Consider the following 20,959-nt stretch of genomic DNA (forward strand, 5'->3'; position numbering starts at 1 on the left):
CCAGTTACATTACAACACAGATGACTTCATTTATTTGCATGACATAAAGCATTGGGATAACCGGCTTTGTCGCTCTAGTTGTGAAAATATGCTAATATTTATGCCTGTTTGTTGATACGAAGGATGTGCTGATAGAAATGTAGCCTGTGCTTCCTCTCAGTCCTTAAGCAATGTGAAAAATTGAAAACTGTGAACAAACTAGTGAACATTTAAATATTGACCTCCTCGGCAAATACTGCAGTATCATTCTTGGATATTGATCTTAATTTTTGGTTAATAATTAATTTCTCCCCAGGAAAAAAAAAAGGGTAGATTGCAGCCAGTTCTATGCAGTCCAAGGGCATTTCTGAGCAAGTTTATTATATGCCCTGTGGAATGTTTCGGTTAACCCAGATGGACTATATCAGTTCTTGTTGGCTTCTCTCCACTCTAGGCATTCATTAATGGCCATTTCAAACATCAATTAGCTCACACAAATAGAGATGTTTACACTGATGTCTGCAGAAAAAAATTCATCCGTTCAGTGCTGTATTTGTGCACATTAGGCTTTAAAACTACACTGTTGTATTGGCCTTGCATTGCAATGCCCAATGTCATCTCATTAGTAATCACAGGTATTCGTATAAAGTGTGGTTCTATCACATTATTTTCATGTCTGCATAGACACTTACATTATTGACATGTTACAGCATCTCAAATGTAAGCATTTTACATGTGAATGATGTACTGTATAGGCATAAAAATTTTTTTAATGGAATACTGAACTGATGTTAATGGCACTGCATTTAATCAATGACAATAATGTGTTCAGTGTCATCACATTTTATTGCTTTTACTTAATTTTAAATAATTTACATTTATCTGCCTTTTTTATATATATTTTTTATATATATTGTTGAGAAGTGGTTAGCTTCAGGATAGAGGTGAGATTAGGTAACTATACAAATATATTTATAACAAATAATAAAGAATTCATAAATGTTGTTTTAAATTCATAGTTACATACTTTTGTTTTAGATGCTGTCAATACGTCTATGGCATTATTCAAACAAACAAAAATAAATATGAAGATATTATGTACGAATACCTATGAATTGTAATGACATCGGGCTATAATGCTATTCATGATTATGAATTTGATCTCATCTGGATGATTTACAGGTGATGAATTAATTAATAATAGTTACAATTGGAGGTAGAGTACTATTTGCATTTGTGTTCAAACCTGTTTATCTCATGAGCACAGATGTCTGTCTTTTGTCATTGTTTTGTCATTGTTTGTCCCTTTGTCAGGCAGATGAGAAAATATAAACTATGATCCAGAACTTAGTTTTTTTCTCTTTTGAATATGCAATTCGACAAAAATAGAAGGTCCATGTAGAGCAATGATAAAGGGAGACGCTGCTTATTTACAAGGGGCTAATGAACAGAAGTCCAGCTCCTGTGGCTTCTTCTTGTCTGCACACTTCTCCCTGGAAAGCAACGTTCCCACTTTTGTAACGCAGTGAAGCAGGCGCCTTTTGAAACCCTTCCCGCAAGTCTTGGAGCAGGGGGACCAGTCGCCCACCTCCCACATAGGGCAAGGGTCTCCACATGCCCAAATAGCACTTGGCTTTTGGTGAGGGTCACAGTCCACCCCGGGCCCACCATCTACCCCAAGACATTGCACCATCCTCCTCTGGAGTCCATTACCACAAGTAACTGAGCAAACGTCCCACCCTGACGCCACCCACTTCCCTGGTTTTGGTGCGATATCTTTGACGTACATAGGTGAGATTTTGTCCTTCAGAAGATCTGCTTCCTTTTCACCTTTGCTGATCCCTCCATCTTCCCTAAGGACACTGTTTTCAGCACGTGCCTTTCCTTCTTTCTTTTGCACCTTGTTATCCTTGCTCTCTCGTGGCAAGTAGAAAGAGTAGCGTATGCGTGGAGGTGTCATCTGGCCCACAGACAGCACTTCAATTATCAGGGCTTCACCCAGAGGTTTCACAGCCTGTAGAGTCTCTGAGGATCCAACTGTTCCACTGTAGCGGAGCAGACTCCCTTTCACCAGAATATCCTTCTCCATGGCTGAAACCACATAGTTTCCATTCAGCAGGTACTTGCCCTGGTTGTTCTTGACAGCAAGATAGTTGTCATCACTCATGATGCCCTTGTAGCCACGCTGCCTGATGTCGACGTTGGAGGCTCCCATGGGAAGCATGACCACAAAATTATAACCATGCCTGAGAAAAGAAAAAGTATTCATGTTTTTTTGCGTAATCTTTTCTTTCCTAGTACTGTATATCAGTTGACCGGTCTGCATGCATCAAAAATAATGAGAACGTGTGTTTGCAGGTTGTATTGAACGTAACCACATTGAAAAAAAAAAACTAAAAAAAAAACTGTCCTGTATATAGATATGTAGGTATAAATGGTTTATCACGTTATTTGCACGCTATAGACATTAATAAGTGTTCACATTGTTAGCAAATGTTTCAACTATGTTACGAGATATTTTTCCACTTCAGAAATTCCACATGTGTAATGGCGGGAACTTTGAAAATGATTTTAATATGCAAAGCTCTGACCCAATCATATAACATTGGATGTTTACTTCAAAGTCTTGAATGTAGCACGCCATGTGTTCGAAAGAGAGGGTCAAAACAGGATTTATGTCAAAATTTGATATCATTATAAGTGGACATTAGAGACCACAAAAAAATGCCATTCTGTCAGGACCTCTATAGTCAAATACGTTTCACAATTAGCATAAAATTAGGATCAGCGGTTCTGGGCAAGAACTCCCAAACCATTCATGCAGCCTTGCATGGATAAGAGCAGGGAGAGCAGCAATAACCTCCTATAGGCTAAACAGAACGGAACCAACATGAATGTATTGCAGATATCATTAATTGAAGATTTTAAAATTCGAGAATTTATTCTGATTCAAAGGGCACTCAGAAGGCCAAATACTGACTGACGAGAGGAGGAGCTGGGGATGAAGGAGGGTAATTAGCTCCTGAGAACGTGATAACGGCTGATAATACTCAAAGGAGCTTATTATGTATACAGTGATACGTATTCCTATAGGTAGACGTGGATCAGCTGAGAGTCAGCTGATGCAAGCTTGACTAACGTGACCTGCCAGAGCTGATGCTGCGCTTAATTTCATGACCCTTGAAGATTATTTATCTTCTTATTTAACTTCACTTACATGGGCTTGGTGAAAAGGCCTGAGACCTTCTTGCAGTTCTTGTTATCTCCTCCACAGACACCACACTTATCAAACTTTTTGTTAGATCCCAGTTTTCCATCACAGCCTGCCTTGATGCATTTGCCTTGGACACAGACTGATGAGGAGTCAGGAGAACATGGTGTACCATCAACAACCTATAAAAAGCAGAAAAAAAAAAAGATTTAAAATGTAATTTAATTGCTGCATTTTATAGTGACTATTCTTTTACAAGGGGATTTCTTATACAACATTTTTTTTTAATTATTGATGGATTGATGATTTAGAGAAATAAATGACACTTTTTTTATTTGTAATTAAGTGAAATTATAGATATTAAAACAAAGATATAGGCCTACAGAATATGTATGCATTAGATATATCAAATATAATTAAGTATATTTTTAGTTGGACCTCAGCACTATTTCCGGATAACTAAAGTGCCTTAAGTACAAAATTGGTCGTTCCAATTTAGCAGACTTTAAGTATACCAATTTAGTACACCAGTTGCTGGCTATTTATATTACGTTCATAAATATGTAAATGTATTGTAGTATACTTACCGGTAAAATAAATATATTTCAAATACAAGTTAGTATATTTATATTTCATAGGGACTATTAAGCTATTTCTGGCTCTACTCTTTTGACCATTTGTTTTGGATGATTTGTCACACCTTCAAATTAGCAATGAGGCTTACGGGATTATTGTTCTGTTTAGCCTTTAGTATTTTATTTTATTTTTATCAAGTAAAACATGACTTGAGATTGGAGTTTTTTCAGTCTCCTTGAGAGTTCAAGCTCTGAATAGTTTTCTACAGTGTCAAAGGCTGGTTAAAACAGCATGTCAGTCTCATAAACATACCTCTAGCCGTACACTAGTCATGACGTAACTGTTGCGTCTGTGCAGTTTCACTCCACACAACACTATCTCACAAAAGATAGGCCCTTTTCCTATTCCTGACCACTCGGCTCTGTAGTGACATCTGACATAAGTGTAAAGCAGCCATGAAACTGGTGGAGCTGGTAGCTCTCCACGTACTTTCTTCTCATGCGTATAGTAATAAATGTTTTTAATTTAATGATTCTTTGCATTTCAGTAATTTCTTAGATCAATGTCCACTAGCTCATAACTGTTCTGAAATTGCATGTGTAGCCTTTTATGTATCAAATTATTGCAAATGTATTTTATGGTGTTAATGTGTCTCACTTTATATCATAGGAGACCATAAATTAATGTGTTTTCCACATCCCTCATAAAGCACTCAAGCTCCATTTATGTTAACTCATATATTTCCCCTGAATGCATGATATTCATATTTAAATTAAATTTTAAACTAATATTTTTGTATTTATATATTTTTGATGCGTTCAAACTCAAATTTGTTACATATTTTTTATTTTTCTTAACACTTATTGCTCACCTTTGGTGCAAGAACATAGAAGTATCCTGTTCCATTTGCCCTGCAGATCAGCTTGCACATATCTTTGGCCGACACACCAGAATATTTGGGCACCCACACCACTGAAGGGGTGAGCCGGTTAGTGTTCAGACTAAACCCATTGTAAGCTTCACACTGCTCCTCACGATAGCTCTTCCCTAAAAAAGGGGGGCAGATGAAAGGAGAGCACATTTCTTGAAATATTTGATTCCATTTGAAATTCATACAAAAAAGTCAAATTAAAATTACAATTTTTGTATGCTGATTTTTTGGGGATTAAAAACATTCTGAAATGTTTTTTAAACCTGTGTCAGTGCATGGGGAAATGTTGCAGGACCGGTATTTGACTCTCACTCCCTGACAGTATTTGCCTCCATTCTCCGGCACAGGGTTGTCACACTCTCTCTTAGACAGCTGCACACCACCTCCACAAGTTCTGGAGCAGGTACCAAATGGCCCCCATTTACCCCATCTGCCATCCATCTAACAGAGAGGAACAGGAAGAGGGGGAGGTCAGAGATCACTTGACCTTTAATAAACATTAAACAACCCCGGACAACAGAAAACTTTACTTCTAAACCCCAGATGACTCGGCCATAAAGAACACTACTCGTTCACGGGTCATGTGCAAATTCTTTAAGCAACAGGGCAAATAAACCAAGTAAGAGGTCAAGTGGAGTACGATTAACAGGCTGACATCAATACTGTATGTCAAAGCTCTGTTGTGCCACATGACATCTTTCACAGTGAGAGTTCCTTTAAAATGGGTGTGTGTGTTTGCCAATTTAAACCCAAACAGCAACTTTTTTGGCCGGGCAGTGTGTGAAGGTACCTTAGTTTTAGTTATCTCCTGTTTCTCCATGCATGTGCCCCGCATGCAGAGCTGTCCGTCCCCGCAGCTGGTTCCATCTGCCCACGGAAAGTGTCTTGTTTGGCACACCAGTTGCCCACGGGTCTTCCCTGTGCACCATAAGCGCTGACATGGTGCCTGCATGAATGGGCACGGCTTTGAGCCGGCACCGAAGGCAAGCTCACACTGCCGATCTAAACCATACGATGCACCAGGAAGCACGTCTGGAAGAGCTAACGGTTTGTGAGGTTGATCCAGCAGACAATCACCTGCATTGATATCAAAGAATAACAGAAAGTTGCATTTATACAGTTGTATGAAATTCTATTTACAGCACTTTAGATATTGATGCTTGCTCAAAAAACCCGGGGTGAAAAAGGTATCATTTTAGGGCTTCGGGTAAGTTTGACCCATGAGGGAAGGGTTTGTTGTAGAATGCAAGGAGAGGATGAGGGTTAAAATACAAAAAAGTATTGCTTTTAACAGAAAGGAACTAAAGTTTAAATAGATGATTTAAATGTGGGCATGACATATTGTGTTTATCAGAGATGTAGTCTACAGAGGGCAAATACCAACCCTGAAAGGGGTACTGAATCCCACTGTAAACATTCACAGAAACACTCCAGTCAAACAGTTACATCAGTTGCCACACTGTTTAAACAAAAGTTTAAATCACAGAATTTTGGCAAGCTGTAACTTAAGCTGGCCTTGAGACATCTATTTCTTTGAAGACAGCTTTTTAGAAAGCACCGACACTGAGGTGTTAAATCCAGACTCTATAAATCACTCTAAGCTGACTCGTATACACGATCATTCAAAGGGGTATATGGTTAGATTTGTAAAGTGTTTATAAAAAAAAAAATATGCTCACCAAGGCTGCATTCATAAAAAAAAGTAAGTCACATGATCTTTCAGAAAGCATTCTAATATGCTGAGCTGGTGCTCAAGAAACATTTCTTAATATTACAGATGTTATATTATACGGTTGTGCTGCTTAATTTTTTTGGGGGGGAAACATGATTTTTCAGTATTCTTTGGTAAATAGAAAGTTCAAAAGAAGAGCATTTATTTGAAATATTTTTTTGTAACATTTGTTATGTTGGCTTGAGAAAGCCAGCATACTGAAATGCTATTTAAATTTAATATTAGTCTTCTGAGACAAAATTTTCCAGAGCTTTAATTCTCTAAGCACCAAACTCACCACAGACCTTGGGCCTGGTCTGAAGTTCGTTGCTATATTCACCTTATTTTCCACGACAACAAGGGCGACACCAATGCGTTCGTTTTGTCATCTCACTTCCGGCTGAGAGGGACTTCTACCAACTTGGTAGAAAGTATTTGTTTTTTACAGTCTATGAAAGGGAACTAGGCTAGTTGCTAGATGTAATTATATAGCTGTAACAGTAAAATATGTCAAGTATTATATGTTAGGGTCTGCCATAACAATTCGATTAAGAGGAGAGAACAACTAAATCAACGGTGTTACGAGCACAGTGTGAAGTGGTCGGAGTGTTGTGGGTGCACTTTACGATTTACAGCTACCACCTAAAGACGAGGAGCACCTGAGGCCATGGTGGAAGGCGCTAAACTTGAAGTGGCCACCCAAGCACCCTTATTTGTGATCGTACCATTTCTTGGTCGGGAAGCCGACTGACGAACACCCTTACCCCGAGAACATATAGACTCACTGCAGAACGTTGATTGGTTGACAGAGAATCGTCACTTGCGTGTGCTACAATGGGAATGACAACATAAGATACAACATGTTTTAATATAGAGTTGAAATACTCTCTGAATAATACTACTGTTATTGTGTCACGGAATGTAGTTTTAAGAGTTTTTCAGGCGAGAATGTAGTTGTTTAAAGCTCAAAACTGTAGTTTATTTATAAAGATTTATGAAAATTATGAGCTCTGAGCTCATGTACTCCGCCTGGAACAGCCTTTCCTCGTCTAGCCATTCTGACGTTTGCCACTGTCAGACTCTGATGTCTCTGTAGTGGTTAAACATGAGATATAATTTGTCTCGTGTAGACCTAATGGCGATCTTTGGTCTTGTGAATCTATTTTGTTCCCTTGCCAATCGTTTTGTCTGAGGGCTAAGTGAAGTTTCATATATTAAACTTTACCATTGTGATGTTAGACTAGAGCACTGAATTTGTATATTTGACTGTATTGTTTGCTTTATTTCTTACTGTAAACTTCTTGCGCCTTTTACTTATACTTTTATAATGGCTATTATTGATAAAAATGAACAAAAAGAGATAGGGTTGAGTTTTGTCATTTTTAATTTTATTACAAGATGATCACTGTAATGTTGTTTATTGCAACAATTGTTGTTTCGTACAAATGCACATATTGCCTGGGATAAGTTTAATATTTTAAATATGTAAACGAAAAAAGGAAGGGTTGTGTTTAATATTTTGTTTATTTATAAATAGGCTAACGTCATGCATGGAGTGAATATAATCAATATGTGTTGCCTGAACCACAATTGTGTGCCTTTAATGTTTAAAATTTCTTTAAATGAAAACGAAAAGAGGCAGAGGGGTGTTTTATAACATATTTCATTTTATTGTTGCCTAAAATGTACATACAGAGATAACTGGAGTAGCAAAGCGAGCTGAGTTACTCTTTCAAGAACGGCTGTTTCATTGGCAGAATTACCGGACTCACGTCCTCACGAGTCATTCTCCTGAGTCGGACTTTGCGTACTTGGTATTGAGGAATGCCCTAATGTTGGCGCTTGTCTTCTTGTGACAAACATCCACATGCTGAGAAGCAAGAACAAGATCTGCTGTATGTCATCCATTGTTGTTTACTATGTCGCTTTCTTCTTCGTGCGAAAATGGTGTTGATCGCCTCTATCCGGCAAACACCACACCTATCAAGTATAGGTCCTGTTTGCGGTGGAAACGCAAGCTGGATCAGAGTTTACCGTCCCGAATCGTACTGTACTGTACTTTACCGTGTTGTACTTTAACACTTATAGTGTTGTACTTTCTTCACTTTCACATGGCTTTACCTTTGTACAATAACCCTGCAAAGGCCAAATCTACAAGATTAGGCATTATGCAAAAAGTGCACACACAGTCGCATTTGTAATTCACGTTACAAGCAACCCATATTCAGGCCAACTCAGTTTGCTTAAAAATTCATGAGCACTTTCTCAAATTCACAGTCTCGACCTGCTACGTTTCACTTTCTTTGACTTACCGTGTCCACTGTCCAGGTAGTCAGTGATAATGGCAGCACTGCATTGGGACCAAGGACTGGTACGGTTGATTCGGATCAGAGTGGGAGACATCATGTGATTGTCCTGCAGCTTGCCAAAAACTTCCTCACAAGCCTTAACATTATCATGTGGCATATTGAATACATGTCCTGCAGCAGGGAAGGAATAAAGGGGAGAAGGAAAGAGTGAGAAATGATGAGAACACAGAAGAGGAGAGAAAAAAAAGAGACATAAAATGCAAGGTGTGCCAGCACTCCATCTTGATGTAAATGAACCATCTCTGGAAATGATACAAATGTAAGTTTAGCTGTTTGCCTTTTAAATCACCAATAATTCCAACAACTTTCATACAATTTTCCTGTCAGCAATCAGACCAAAGCTATCCTGAATCACTTCTACAATACCTCCAACAGCTCCCCACATTTCCTCCCTGGCCTTGAGAGGAAACTTTTACAAAACCGCCTATTATGGTTCCTACAGGGAAACAAGCCACTTCAATAGAGCTTATCATTTCTCAGTGTTCCACTGAGCTAATCTGAACTGAATGAACATAATTTCTGGGACAATGTTGTGTAGATCCTCCAAAGGTTTTTGGATACTGAAATTACTTGTTCTAGCATGTTTTGTAGGGTTGGCATTGGCAAGCTTTCAGATAAGTTATTACAGCACCTTCAAATAAAATAAGTGACGATGCAATAGGCTTGTTATTGAAGCATTAAGTTTTTGCTGGGAGATGTAATCTGAATACTAGTTAAGGAAAAACTTTTTTGAGTGTGAGTCAGTGATATTGTGCACAATGTATTAAATCAATATTTTAGCTGGGGGAACCCTGTCTGGGTGAACCGAATCAAACCAACAGCTAGTCGCCAGTTACGCCACTGGGCAGTCCATGGACATAAGTCTCAAGGCCCTTAACTGGGCAAAGTAGATTGAGCTTCTCTTGGTTTACCAACACGAAAGGAGGAGGATGAAAGCCTAGCAATATCGCATAAAATGCAATATTTGTGGGTACTATGGGCATGTAGCCCAAAGGGTGTAAGATGGCTTTAATTAGCATTCAATGGCCTCCTTCGGCAAGAGAGACTGAACTCCCTATTCCAGTACCTGAGCCTGCTCGGGATGTACGTGAGGAGAAGGGTTTTTCCCTCTACCTAGACACCTCAGTGTGGAGGTCTGGACAGAAAGGCAGGCCTGACTTGGAGGTCGAGTTTTACTGGGCAGGAAGTGCTCATCCAGCTTGTTCTCACAATCCGATTCTTGTTTCTCAGCCAGCCAATCGATGTTTAACTTGGCCACTGCACATGTAACAACCTCGATGGTCTCGATGGTCACAAGATCCACCTCCTTCTTGCTGAAGACACAGAAACTAATGCTGCATTGTTCTTAATAGCTTCCGCAGTACGCGTCACATGTCAAAAACTGAAGTTGTTGCGCCAATCACACATGCTTCAGATGCAGTCACACTGACGCGTTCCCCATAGCGTCGACATCAGACACAGTTACAACATTTGCCAGCAGGGGCAACCGGCTAATGGGTCAAATAGTTATAGGAGAGCCAGGGAGTATGAGTAATGTGTTTTTTGATAGACCATATTGCTATTTAATACTTTTATATTGAAGTCAATCACATTGACTTGTGTGAAGCATACATCCCTGTTTAACAATCTTGAAACTTAAAGACTGCAGTTCATTCAGTACTTGAGAGTACCATGGAAGCGAAACCGAGTGCTGATGATACGTTGGATTCAATAGTAGAGGTGTATGATAAATTCTAGCCATTTAATTCTTAACTAAGATACAGTTGAAAAACGGATTGAAAATCGAGTGCTCAATGGAGAAAATTAATGGGATTTTAAATGCCACAATCCTACTGTTGCGCTTTATACATTTGTTTACACTTACCAAGCTCATGGGCAGTAGTGAAGGCAGATGGCAACCCATCATCTTCAATCACAGAACAACTTCTCTTGGGATCACACATGGTGCCAACATCTGCCATACCCAGTGTGTCACATGTTGAAGCTCCACACAGGTCCTAGATCAGCAAAACAACAACAAATTGTGGTCATAATCCTTATCTGAATTTTTAACACATTTCTTTCTGAATTTTTAAAAATTTCTCATTTCTCACTTTAAAGTGTAATCTATATTTTTACATTACACTTAAATATGCGAAAATGTAAAAAATTAGAAATTTTTAAAAATTCTGAAATTATATATATATATATATATATATATATATATATATATAATACATTTAGCATTCAGTAATATACAAATTGGTGATGATGCTAGGAAGTGTCACCCAATGGCATGTGGTTTCAACAACCCAATCTCATGAAATTATGCATTGTATTTATCATGCAATTTATCTGTGAAAATTTGTTGATAAATATGATATGCACTGTAAACCCCTTGGGTAGAATTATGGGTGTGGGGTACGTGAGTATTGTACACTTGGGTAGAATGTCTAGAATGGGGTACGTGCGTATTAGTGTAAACTCATTTGCACTTATAAATTGCAAATAAATACAATGCATACTATAGAGACACATTTTTATGAGATCAGGCCGGGTTTCAATCATTGGTTCATAAATCCTGGTGTAAAGTTATAATATTAGTGATAATAAACAAATAAAAAAAACTTCCGGGCAGCACTGATATGCAGGTAAATGTAACTGAAGAATAACATTAGCATAATGAAAAAGAAAGTGAGTGAAAATTATGAAATTAAGATTGACGTGGACATATTTCAGATACCCCAAATATCTCTTATTTTTATTGTTGAAAAAATACAAAATCTCAGTCCAAAGGAATTTCCAACTGACCTATATTGTGTTATATGAATTTTCTCAAAATATCTGGTGAAGCCCTACTGACTAAACATCATAATAGCAGGTTTTCTCGTCAACCTTATCCCATGGTGCAACACCCTATACCAACTCCCAAAAAAGAACTAACACTGACTGCGGTCGTAACCTTAGCATTAAAAGTAGAGTTTCTTTCTGGCTACAACACGCTTAAAGGGAACAGAAGCTTCACCACATTCAAAAGAGACTGTTTATTCAAATCCTTTAATGCTCAGCTTTTGCTCTGATAGCTTTGACCACAAATTAAATTGCATTGTCTAAGCTGAAGTCACACATCAGAGTGAGCAACAACGGATATATTTGTATATAAACATAAAATTGTTAGTCGTTTAGTAAAATTCCAAGACAGCTTGTAAGGAAAGGGGGTTTCTTCTGGTCTCTCTCATTTTTGACCTAGTTCTCACATTCTCTACATTTCTTGATGTATGAGAATCCAGCTGCTAACTCCCAGTGATCATCATGGGGCTAATCATAAACAAAGTCCCCTGAATCTTTTTAGACCTTCTGACGATAGCTGCCTCACTCAAATATTCAGCAGGTCAAATAACTTCCCTGTAGTCAGACATAAAGTGGTTGGGAATGAATTCTTCAGTCATCATTTTGTGTAACAACTAATCTGTGAGACAGAGAGACAGGGATAGCTGCAGGTCATAATGGGCGTGCAAAAAGGTACACAATGCTACAACAGACCTTAAAACGTAACGTAAAAACCTTTCGGCATGCCCCCTAACTTTCTGCATGACCTGACTCTACTCTCAGGATGAAAATACAGCGAAGTTGGCGCAAAAAAAAAAAAATGCAGTCTATTATTACGTGAAGGCCTCTTCCCACAAATGCATGTAACAGGAAAGGTGTGACCTCTTTTTCTAAATCATTCCATTCTCCACTACCTCAACACCAGCTGTTCTATGCACAAGGGTTTTTAACTTCACATTAGTGATTCAATTAGCCACTCTGCTCTAGTTACAAGTATACACAAACAATCTGAAAGCAAATGGTTTTCTGATTGGATTACTAAAGAACATGAACAATTATAGTTGTTCGCAATTATGGTGTTGAGGTCATTATTTTGGTCATATGTAGTCCACAGACTGCTATACACAATCTACAGCCAGGGAACAAACATTCAGGGAAAAATAAGTTCAAGTTCAGTGGAAATATGAAACATCTGATTAAAAATTAGAAACACTGTGGGCCAGATCCCTGTTCTGAAAAACTTGTACTCGTGTGACTTGGATCTAAAATCTGTTTGGACTGCTAGTTGAAATATGAAGAAAAGAGCAAATGAGGTGAGGTTTAGTTTTTTACATGCAATATTTGTCAGAAATCATTTAATATGTTATCTGATCAGTTTCATGTTACTCCATTGAGTTATACCCTCAGTTCTGACTCCAAGTGCTCAATAATATTAAATAAGGTATGGGTCTTTTCACTGGATTGTAGCCATCAGCCTGTGCCAGGTGGAGGAAACAAGATCTTTTTCAGGTCCCGGTTAAGCTAATGGTCCAGACTCCAGTGCTCTCACAATGTTAGATAAGCAGTGAGAGCAGAGACTTCCAAGTAATTTCAAGTAACTTATCTATCCACTGTTTTTTATCCATCCTCTATGTTTGGCCAGAAATCTCTTTATCCTCAGCAAAACAGGGGGAGGGGGGTTTACTTGCCCACACTCTCCACAAGCAGCGCTGACCCAATTGGCATCCAACATTGCAAACATACGACTTTCATTATGCCTTTATAAAATCCAAACTGTTCCATATGTGCATTTCTCTCTGTTTTCCCTCTCTCACTAATTCTTGCCTTCCTTCGCACTTTCTATCTAGATCAATGTTGTACTTTCTCTGATAAACTATTTAACTCTACCCCTGCAGGGAGATAGTGGTTATATGGTTAGCAACCCAAGTAGATGTACACTTCCAGCAGAGTGTCTGTGCAAACAAGCGCATAATTAAATACAGACCATATAGCAATCCAATTGTAGTGCTTCAAAATGACAAAATTGAGATGATTTTTCTAATGATTGCAATAGAGCATTTCCCAATTTTTATTTGAGGTATTTAATTTTCGCCATCTTGTTGTTGTTTCATTTTGTTCCAAATACTCTACTGCCCAAGAAAACTCAATGAAAGAGTTTCTCTTGAATCGTACCATGTGACGAATTTGAGAACAGACTGCAAAAAACAAGCTCACATGGCAGTCAACAAGCTCCAAGCTAGTAATCATTTTCAAACCAAATATGTTGTTATATAAAAATAGGAGATGGGCCTATGTAGCCCAAGGCTGTTGGTTACTTTGAGTTTGCCAACTAAGGAACATAGCTGAATAGGATAGGACGTTTGATGATGCTGGTAACTTTAGCAATGGAGGGCGGCCATGCATTTTTGTTTTTTATTTCTTGTTTTCTCATGATCTCAACATAACAAAAGTTGTTTTCTCATGATGTTGACCTAATTTTCTTGAGACCTCGACAACAAAAGTTTTCTCTTGATCTCAACATAAAAGTTTTCTTGTGATCTCAATATAAAAAAAACTTAATTATAACAACTGATTTTAGACATTTTATTCATTTAGTGATGACGCAGAGAACAAATTTGAGCAAACAAGCTGAATTTCATGAGTTTCATAAATTTATGATGCTCTGGAGGCTGCAAATTCTACGCTGTGATATTAACGTTGCCCAGTAGAAGGAGCCACAGGACAATAAATCTTTTAAGCATTGAACTATATAAAAAGTTTATACCAAATGCATAGATCTTGTGTATTTGCATCTTAAAATATGTCAGTGCCATTGTTTTGTTTTAAGATGCACATCAGTATTGTTCTTTTTAAAGAAGTGTTTATAAAAGCTACTTAAATGTACTAATTAAGCTAAAGCTTAATCCTGGCTTAATCTAAGCCCTGTCTGTGAAACCAGGCCTACATGTTTATAGACTCAACTAAAGCATTTTGGTTTTCAAGTTGTCAGATATGATAAAAAGGCTTGGAACACGCAGCTTTGTATGATGCGTTGACATAATTTCTACTGAAAATGGATGCTAAGGCGGGACATATTGAATGGCTCCCTCCCCCTTTTCAAATTAGCCAATGGCATTTAGTTTACCTCGCAGACTAAAAGTTGTATTTGACAGCAACAATGGAAGCGAATCCAAGTGTTGATGGGACATTTGATTCATTAGTTAAAGTGTGAATATATTCTAGCCATTTCATTGTTAAACAATCAGTTGGAAAACAATATAAAACTCAAGCGTTTGAGCAACCGAACAAATTTTGAATGCTTATATCTTCTTAATAATGTTGTCATTGTTTTGGAACACACCACCTTATTCATAACATTAAGGCTAACATATTCATACTAAAAGCTATAAAACTTACATTTTGATTTCAAATGGCCTTTAAGTGTTAAACTGCAAGTCTAAGTAATCAGACACATTCTCAAATAACCTGAGTCCTGACATTAGCTCAGAAGCACATGAAGTACAGGAGAATTATTCCATTTTTATTTTCCCCCAAACATGTTATGTGACAGTTTATTCTGTGTAGTATGTTTAGATACCGAGTGGTCTGGGGTGTTCACTGATATGCTCACACAAACATCGCTGCAAAATATGCTTTCCAACAGGTTTTATCATAGGTTTTGTCCAAGTCAAGTCAATGGAGTGGGACAAAAACTATGATAAAACCTGTTTTTGTCCAAATTTCAATATTAACTATTCTATTTAATCAGAAACAATCTTAAAACGGGGCCGTAAGTGTAAAATACCGAACTTGTCCTTTAACAGCACATACACCATAAACTGTAGTTCTGAAGTTGTATGTAAAGTATTGTAAATCCATCTTATGTCACTATTGTAATGGTTACATTTCATGTTGCCATAGCATGACTCTCAGTCTCCTGCAACAGTGGCCTAGTTACAATTCTTGCTCTGGTTTTTATTAAACATGAACTGATGCAGTTTTGCATGGCTGGCCAACAGTGACTCATTTTGAGACTTTTCTTGTTTCTTGCAACAAATAGACTTCTTAAAAAAAACATTCTCACTGCCATAATATTTAATTAGCGAATAAAAATACCTACAATAATCCACTGCTGGTTTTGATGCCACTACATTATTTGACAGAAAGATGTACTTGAAACGGAACGGAAACATCTTTTTTACGTCTGTACAGATAATAATGTTATCGAAATGATTCCTGTTCACACGGTTACGTGAAAATTTCAAAAAATGTTTTGAAGTAAGTAGTTGGCAATGTCACTTTGTAAAGAAAGAATGCATATATGCAGTCAAATGCACGTGGCTAGACTAAACACAATACGCATGGGATGTGCATGCCGTCACTGTTTTCACAGATTCACATTTTTGAAGTTTACACAGAGATGATTGCAATATACTTTTCAAAAACTTGCCCTTTGAAGCCAGTTGAAGTTTGTGTTTCTTAGGCCACCAGAACGCTGTTGTCGTGTAAACAGCCAGAACGCATAAAACATCTTCTGTTTTCCTTTGAAAACTGTGTTGTGTTTAAAAGCCTCCAAATTAATTAACAACTGATTTTTACAATGGAAATGAATCAACACTGAACTTACTTAAGCAAGACAATGACACTGCTGTATACAGCCAAAACAATCTTTGGTGCATGAATTATCACTGTAAAGCTGCTTTGAAACAATCTGTATTGTAAAAAGCGCTATATAAATAAAGGTGACTTTACAGACAATTTGGTCACAACAGAACAGGGTGGATAAAAAGATTTTTTAAAAGATTTTATTCATTTGCAGAGGTGTAAAGTCCAGGAGTCAGAAAGTAAATTCCTGCCATATGTTTATTCCACCCTTGAACTCAGCAGGCTGATTTCACTAATTAGTTCTCCTGGCTGAATGTCCACACAGGTTTTCTCTCTTTTCAGATTCTGCTCATTAAATGCTAGTAATAAGGAATAGACTGAAGGGGGTTGGGAGGAGAAAGAGGGGTAAAGATCACTCACAGCTGCGACTGTGGTTAGGGGATGCTCCCATTAGTGTAGGCCTATTTCCCAAAGTGCTGTATGAAACTCCCTTAACTCTTTTGTATACATTGGCCTTGTTGAAATAAACAATCGAACAAAGAAATAGTTCTGTCTATTTGACTTTCTTCTGTCTATTGAACACGTACATATACACACACAAAATATAAATAATGTAACACTTATCCATTCAAGCAAAAAGCACTTTAAAACTTTAAAAAGGATGCAAAAGAACCATAAATACATTCCATGTCTCCTGAAATGATCATAGTTTTGTGAGTGGAAAAGTCCAAAATGTAAGTTCTTATCTTCATTAATTCAAGATCTGGATCAGATGGATTCTTGATCAAATCAATTGAAAACCTGCTCTATAAAACTGATTCATTGAAAAGATCTAACTCAAAAGTATGATTCATTCACAGACTAGTGCTACTTCTTTCATGAACTCTTTCATAGCAGAAAAGTAAAAAAGCTATAAGTGAATAGACTAATAAGAAATATATGACCTACTTTTATGATCCATTTCTGGTCCGTTTTGAAGCTTGAAGCTCCAGTCCCCATTCATTTTAACAGAATGGAAAATAGCAACTAGCACAAAAATGTCTGGGTTTGCTAATCTCCCTATTTTAGCACTTTAATACGATGGATTTCCAAAGCATTATAATATAATCTCCATTTAAATGTGAGGTGAAACTACATTTTTGTAGATGCAGTGTGTGTATATGTTCAACACACTATAGTGTTCATCTATCATACATTCATACATATCATTCATCTGTCTTTCAATCAATATTTGTCATTTCATTCATATTTCTAATCAGGTTGGAAACTTTTTCCTTTATGTAGGTTAGCACATGTACAAGTCTAGCCCCTCTCCAGATCATCTTGACTCATCCAAGACCATGGAGAAACCCGACAATCTCTCTCTCTGTCCACAGGGAGTAATGAACATAATGAGTGGAAGAATGTAGGGAGTAACTCCTGCTCTCTTGCTAAAATGCTTCATAGGTTCCCTTTGGAGAAGAAACAATAAAACATTTACTCCTCTTAGAATGATTCACTACAGCTGCCATCCAGACTGCAGACATAACTGGTCTGGATGTCCAGCTCATGTGTAACTGTAGCAGATTACCAGAGGATACAATGGTTGCACTCATCTGGCATATTTGGAGCTGTTTTCACACATACAAGTGTTCCTAAAAAAACAGCTGACAGCCTAAAATGAGTTCATGCGGGTTAGTAAGGGTGAGTCAGTGCAAAGGAGGAGTTTCTGTGTGAAAGCATAATGACTGGAGCCTGAATGCAAAGCTTAGCCATTCCTTAATGTTGCCCTGGTCAATGTCATTGAAAACAGTTGAAAGAAGTAGATTTTACAGACACTAATAGGCACAATTTCATACAGATTAGGTGACCAATTAAGATTATTATGTTTTAATTTACACATCATCACAATTTATGCAAAACAAAATAAAGGTTGTTGGTGTTTTATTGCCACTGGTGTTCAGATGGAAACGGCAGTGAATTGCGTAGGTACAGTTTTGGAATTTTGCGACAATGTATGTTGAAAATTGACGAAAAACAATCGACTATAAAAGGATCATTAAACTGGTCAGTACGACTAGTGCACTACATTTCAAATCTTCTGGAGCCATGTGGTAGTTTTGCATTAAAAACAAACTGAAATTTAAAGAAAAAAAAAACATATGTCTTTAGAACATGAGGAAGGTCACCTTTATGGTGCCCTTTTGTCCTTTTGGAGTTTGACAGCACACTTCCACATTAGTTTTAATGATATGAAAAACAAGTGGCCTAGATATTCGCCATGTTTTGTGTTCCATGAAAGAAAAATAGTCATAGGGGTTTGGAATGACATGAGGGTGAGTAAATGACAACAGAACCTTTGTCTATCTCTTTAGAACTATCCCTTTACCTCCAAATGATCACACTCTTTCTGTTTTCTCCCAAAATAATCTTCTCAGACCTGCCAAGAGTTTAAATGACTTCTATCTCTGACATAACGTCAATAATTTGACCAGCCATCTGAAGACATTGCACTTTTTACATTTATTTAGACATTGTAAGTCCAATCTCAAATCACTTATCATTGCTAAATGCTTTCAATTAAAAATAATGCTCCAGCACAATGAGATTAATGAGCAAATAATTTTATCACTCTGCTAATTGTGGATATGTGAATTGTATATCTGCTGATTCATAGCACGCATTCCTACTCATAGTGCGATAAAGGGCAGTAGCTTCAAGGCAGGCCTGACCCATGACCTTAAGAAGACTTATAAACATGAGGCAACTGCAGGTTAACTGCAGAGGCCACTCTTGTTGCAGCCTGCCCATTACTCTTTGAGACACAAAATATATTTCAGAGTTATAAAAGCTTTATATACCAATGTGTTCATATATTTAAACAAAAAAAGCATGAATTGAAGCATGTGCAATTATTATTTTATTTTTTTTACAAACAATGCATCATTAAAACACCATATCTATACTTATGTAGTGCAACAGCTAAAAGCTGTGATTACAGTGTTATCATACATCATGTCTAACTTGGGTTGATTATTGGGTAAGTATATTGCAGCCGCCTGAGTGGTGTTCAGTTTTGTTTCAAGATGTTGCAAGCCATCTTGATAAAATTACCATTAGCCGGATCATTCTATTCACTGATTCTCATAGTGCCCCCTATTGACGAAACGCGCATTACCCCACTTACCTGTTTTGTGAATAGGATTGCCGTATCCCAATACTCCTCATGCTTGTCATTGTTTTTGTTCAGCTTCTTCTGCCAGGTGCAGAAATTACGCAGGGTCATCGCCGCGTTCCCGGAAACCTTGGGTCCTTTCTCTTCCTCGTTAATCACCATAAACTTGACAACCACGATGTTGATAGAGTTGAGAATGGTGGGGTGTTTGTAAAGCTTAGCCGCCACAGACATTAAGGTCAGCACGTAATGCTTGAGGTCATCACCGTGGAATTTGGCCATAGAGTCATCGGCCACCACTAAAGTCTCTACATAACGCGGAATGGAGACGAATCTTTTCGAGCGGTTTTTCAGAACTGACATAGTGATGTTACTCAGGTGTTCCTTCATGTGCTTAAACTTCGCCAAAGACTGCGCAACTGTGTGGGTCACATCGCTGTCCACACCGCACCTTGAAGTTGAGTTTCCACTCATATTGGCGTTAGATCTGCGTCTAATGACATGCAAATGATCCCGGCCAGTGTCGTTAAAAGCCGGCTTGATGAAATATTCCCAACCATCGTAACCGAATGCGCCCTGCAGACCCTTGCACAAGCTGAGCGCTGCATAGGAATAGGGATCGGCATTCACCTCACCGGCATAAAAACACCGGCTCAGATCTTCACTGTGCGCGGAATTATGAGCCGTTGGGTCGACGCGCGTCGAGAAACCGGGAGCAATGAAGCTGGAGTCCGACTGTAAATCGAGTACAAAATCTTGTTCAAATGCACTTATTTTAAATACAGCTTTATGCTCCAACGTGTTGTCTTCTGCACCGACTAAACTGTTCTTGATTTGATTCAGTCTGACGGGCACGCAAAACTGACTCTTCATTGAATTCACATTTTCCAATTGAGCATAGAACACGTTAACAAGAAGAACTGACCTTAGCAACAAAAACATGTTTGTGCGTGAGAAAAAAATGGACTAATAAAGCGCAAATTGAGATTGAGTGAGATGTGGATGCAACAATATTCCAGGATGCGGTTGCACTAAAATGTTGCTTTTGCGCGTCCATAAAGTGTGAAATCCGCCGGTCTGTGATCCATCCCTTTCTTGTACCTGTAAACTGAAGCGGCTCTACTCATCTGTCGTCTTTATGTGCGCGCGTCATGTGCAAACATCTAGCGCTTGTCATCAGAAGTTTTTGGGGAGGTGCTCGAGTTGCGCTCACTAATATGAATGCTTCTCGATTTAAGGTGTAAAGCCTGCAAGTACTTGTGGTTGTGTGAGCTTTCGCATCATCAGCCTGCAGCGCTCCAAGAGCCGGGGTTCCCCTCCCACTTCATTTACAGCATCCAAACAGTCTCTTATGATATGAAGTTCGCAAGGGGAGGACAGCACATGGACTACAGATATATACAGTACTGCGACGTTTTAAATACACTCTATTATGATCTTAATTTATGTTTTAGTCTTAGCTTGTAACTGTTATGGCTAGCCTACATTTATTTGTATCTTTCCTTTTCTAAAACCTTCAAACACGAGTGATAACGGCTAATCATAATTTAAGGAGAGGTTATGTAGCATGCATATATTATTTTTGCATAATTGTTTGTGTGCTTGACCGTTTCCTAACATTTTTGGCATAATACAC

The 20,959-nt window shown here is 38.0% G+C and overlaps 1 protein-coding gene across 1 annotated transcript; it reads right to left on the bottom strand.

Annotated features, from left to right (window-relative positions):
- Window positions 1-1,325: 1,325 nt before the first annotated feature.
- adamts15a (ADAM metallopeptidase with thrombospondin type 1 motif, 15a) lies at window positions 1,326-20,593 on the bottom strand. The gene is made up of 8 exons (XM_039659306.2): window positions 19,336-20,593; window positions 10,642-10,774; window positions 8,721-8,888; window positions 5,488-5,774; window positions 4,961-5,138; window positions 4,638-4,813; window positions 3,197-3,372; window positions 1,326-2,225 (listed from the first exon to the last, which is right to left on the bottom strand). The coding sequence occupies exons 1-8, from the start codon at window positions 20,263-20,265 to the stop codon at window positions 1,406-1,408; spliced, it is 2,868 nt and encodes a 955-aa protein (XP_039515240.1). The 5' UTR covers window positions 20,266-20,593; the 3' UTR covers window positions 1,326-1,405.
- Between the last annotated feature and the right edge of the window lie 366 nt (window positions 20,594-20,959).

The sequence above is a fragment of the Pimephales promelas genome, chromosome 4 (genome assembly GCF_988280905.1).
Source record: "Pimephales promelas chromosome 4, fPimPro1.hap1.1, whole genome shotgun sequence".
Taxonomy (NCBI): Eukaryota; Metazoa; Chordata; class Actinopteri; order Cypriniformes; family Leuciscidae; genus Pimephales; species Pimephales promelas.

What these genes read in the sequence shown, in the direction of transcription:
- adamts15a (XM_039659306.2), bottom strand. Translation starts at nt 20,265, where the DNA reads ATGTTTTTGTTGCTAAGGTCAGTTCTTCTTGTTAACGTGTTCTATGCT. An exon ending in CAATCCTATTCACAAAACAG is followed by an intron (nt 10,775 to 19,335) that starts GTAAGTGGGGTA and finishes TTGCTGATCTAG; the next exon opens with GACCTGTGTGGAGCTTCAAC. An exon ending in TTCCCCATGCACTGACACAG is followed by an intron (nt 4,814 to 4,960) that starts GTTTAAAAAACA and finishes CCCCTTTTTTAG; the next exon opens with GGAAGAGCTATCGTGAGGAG.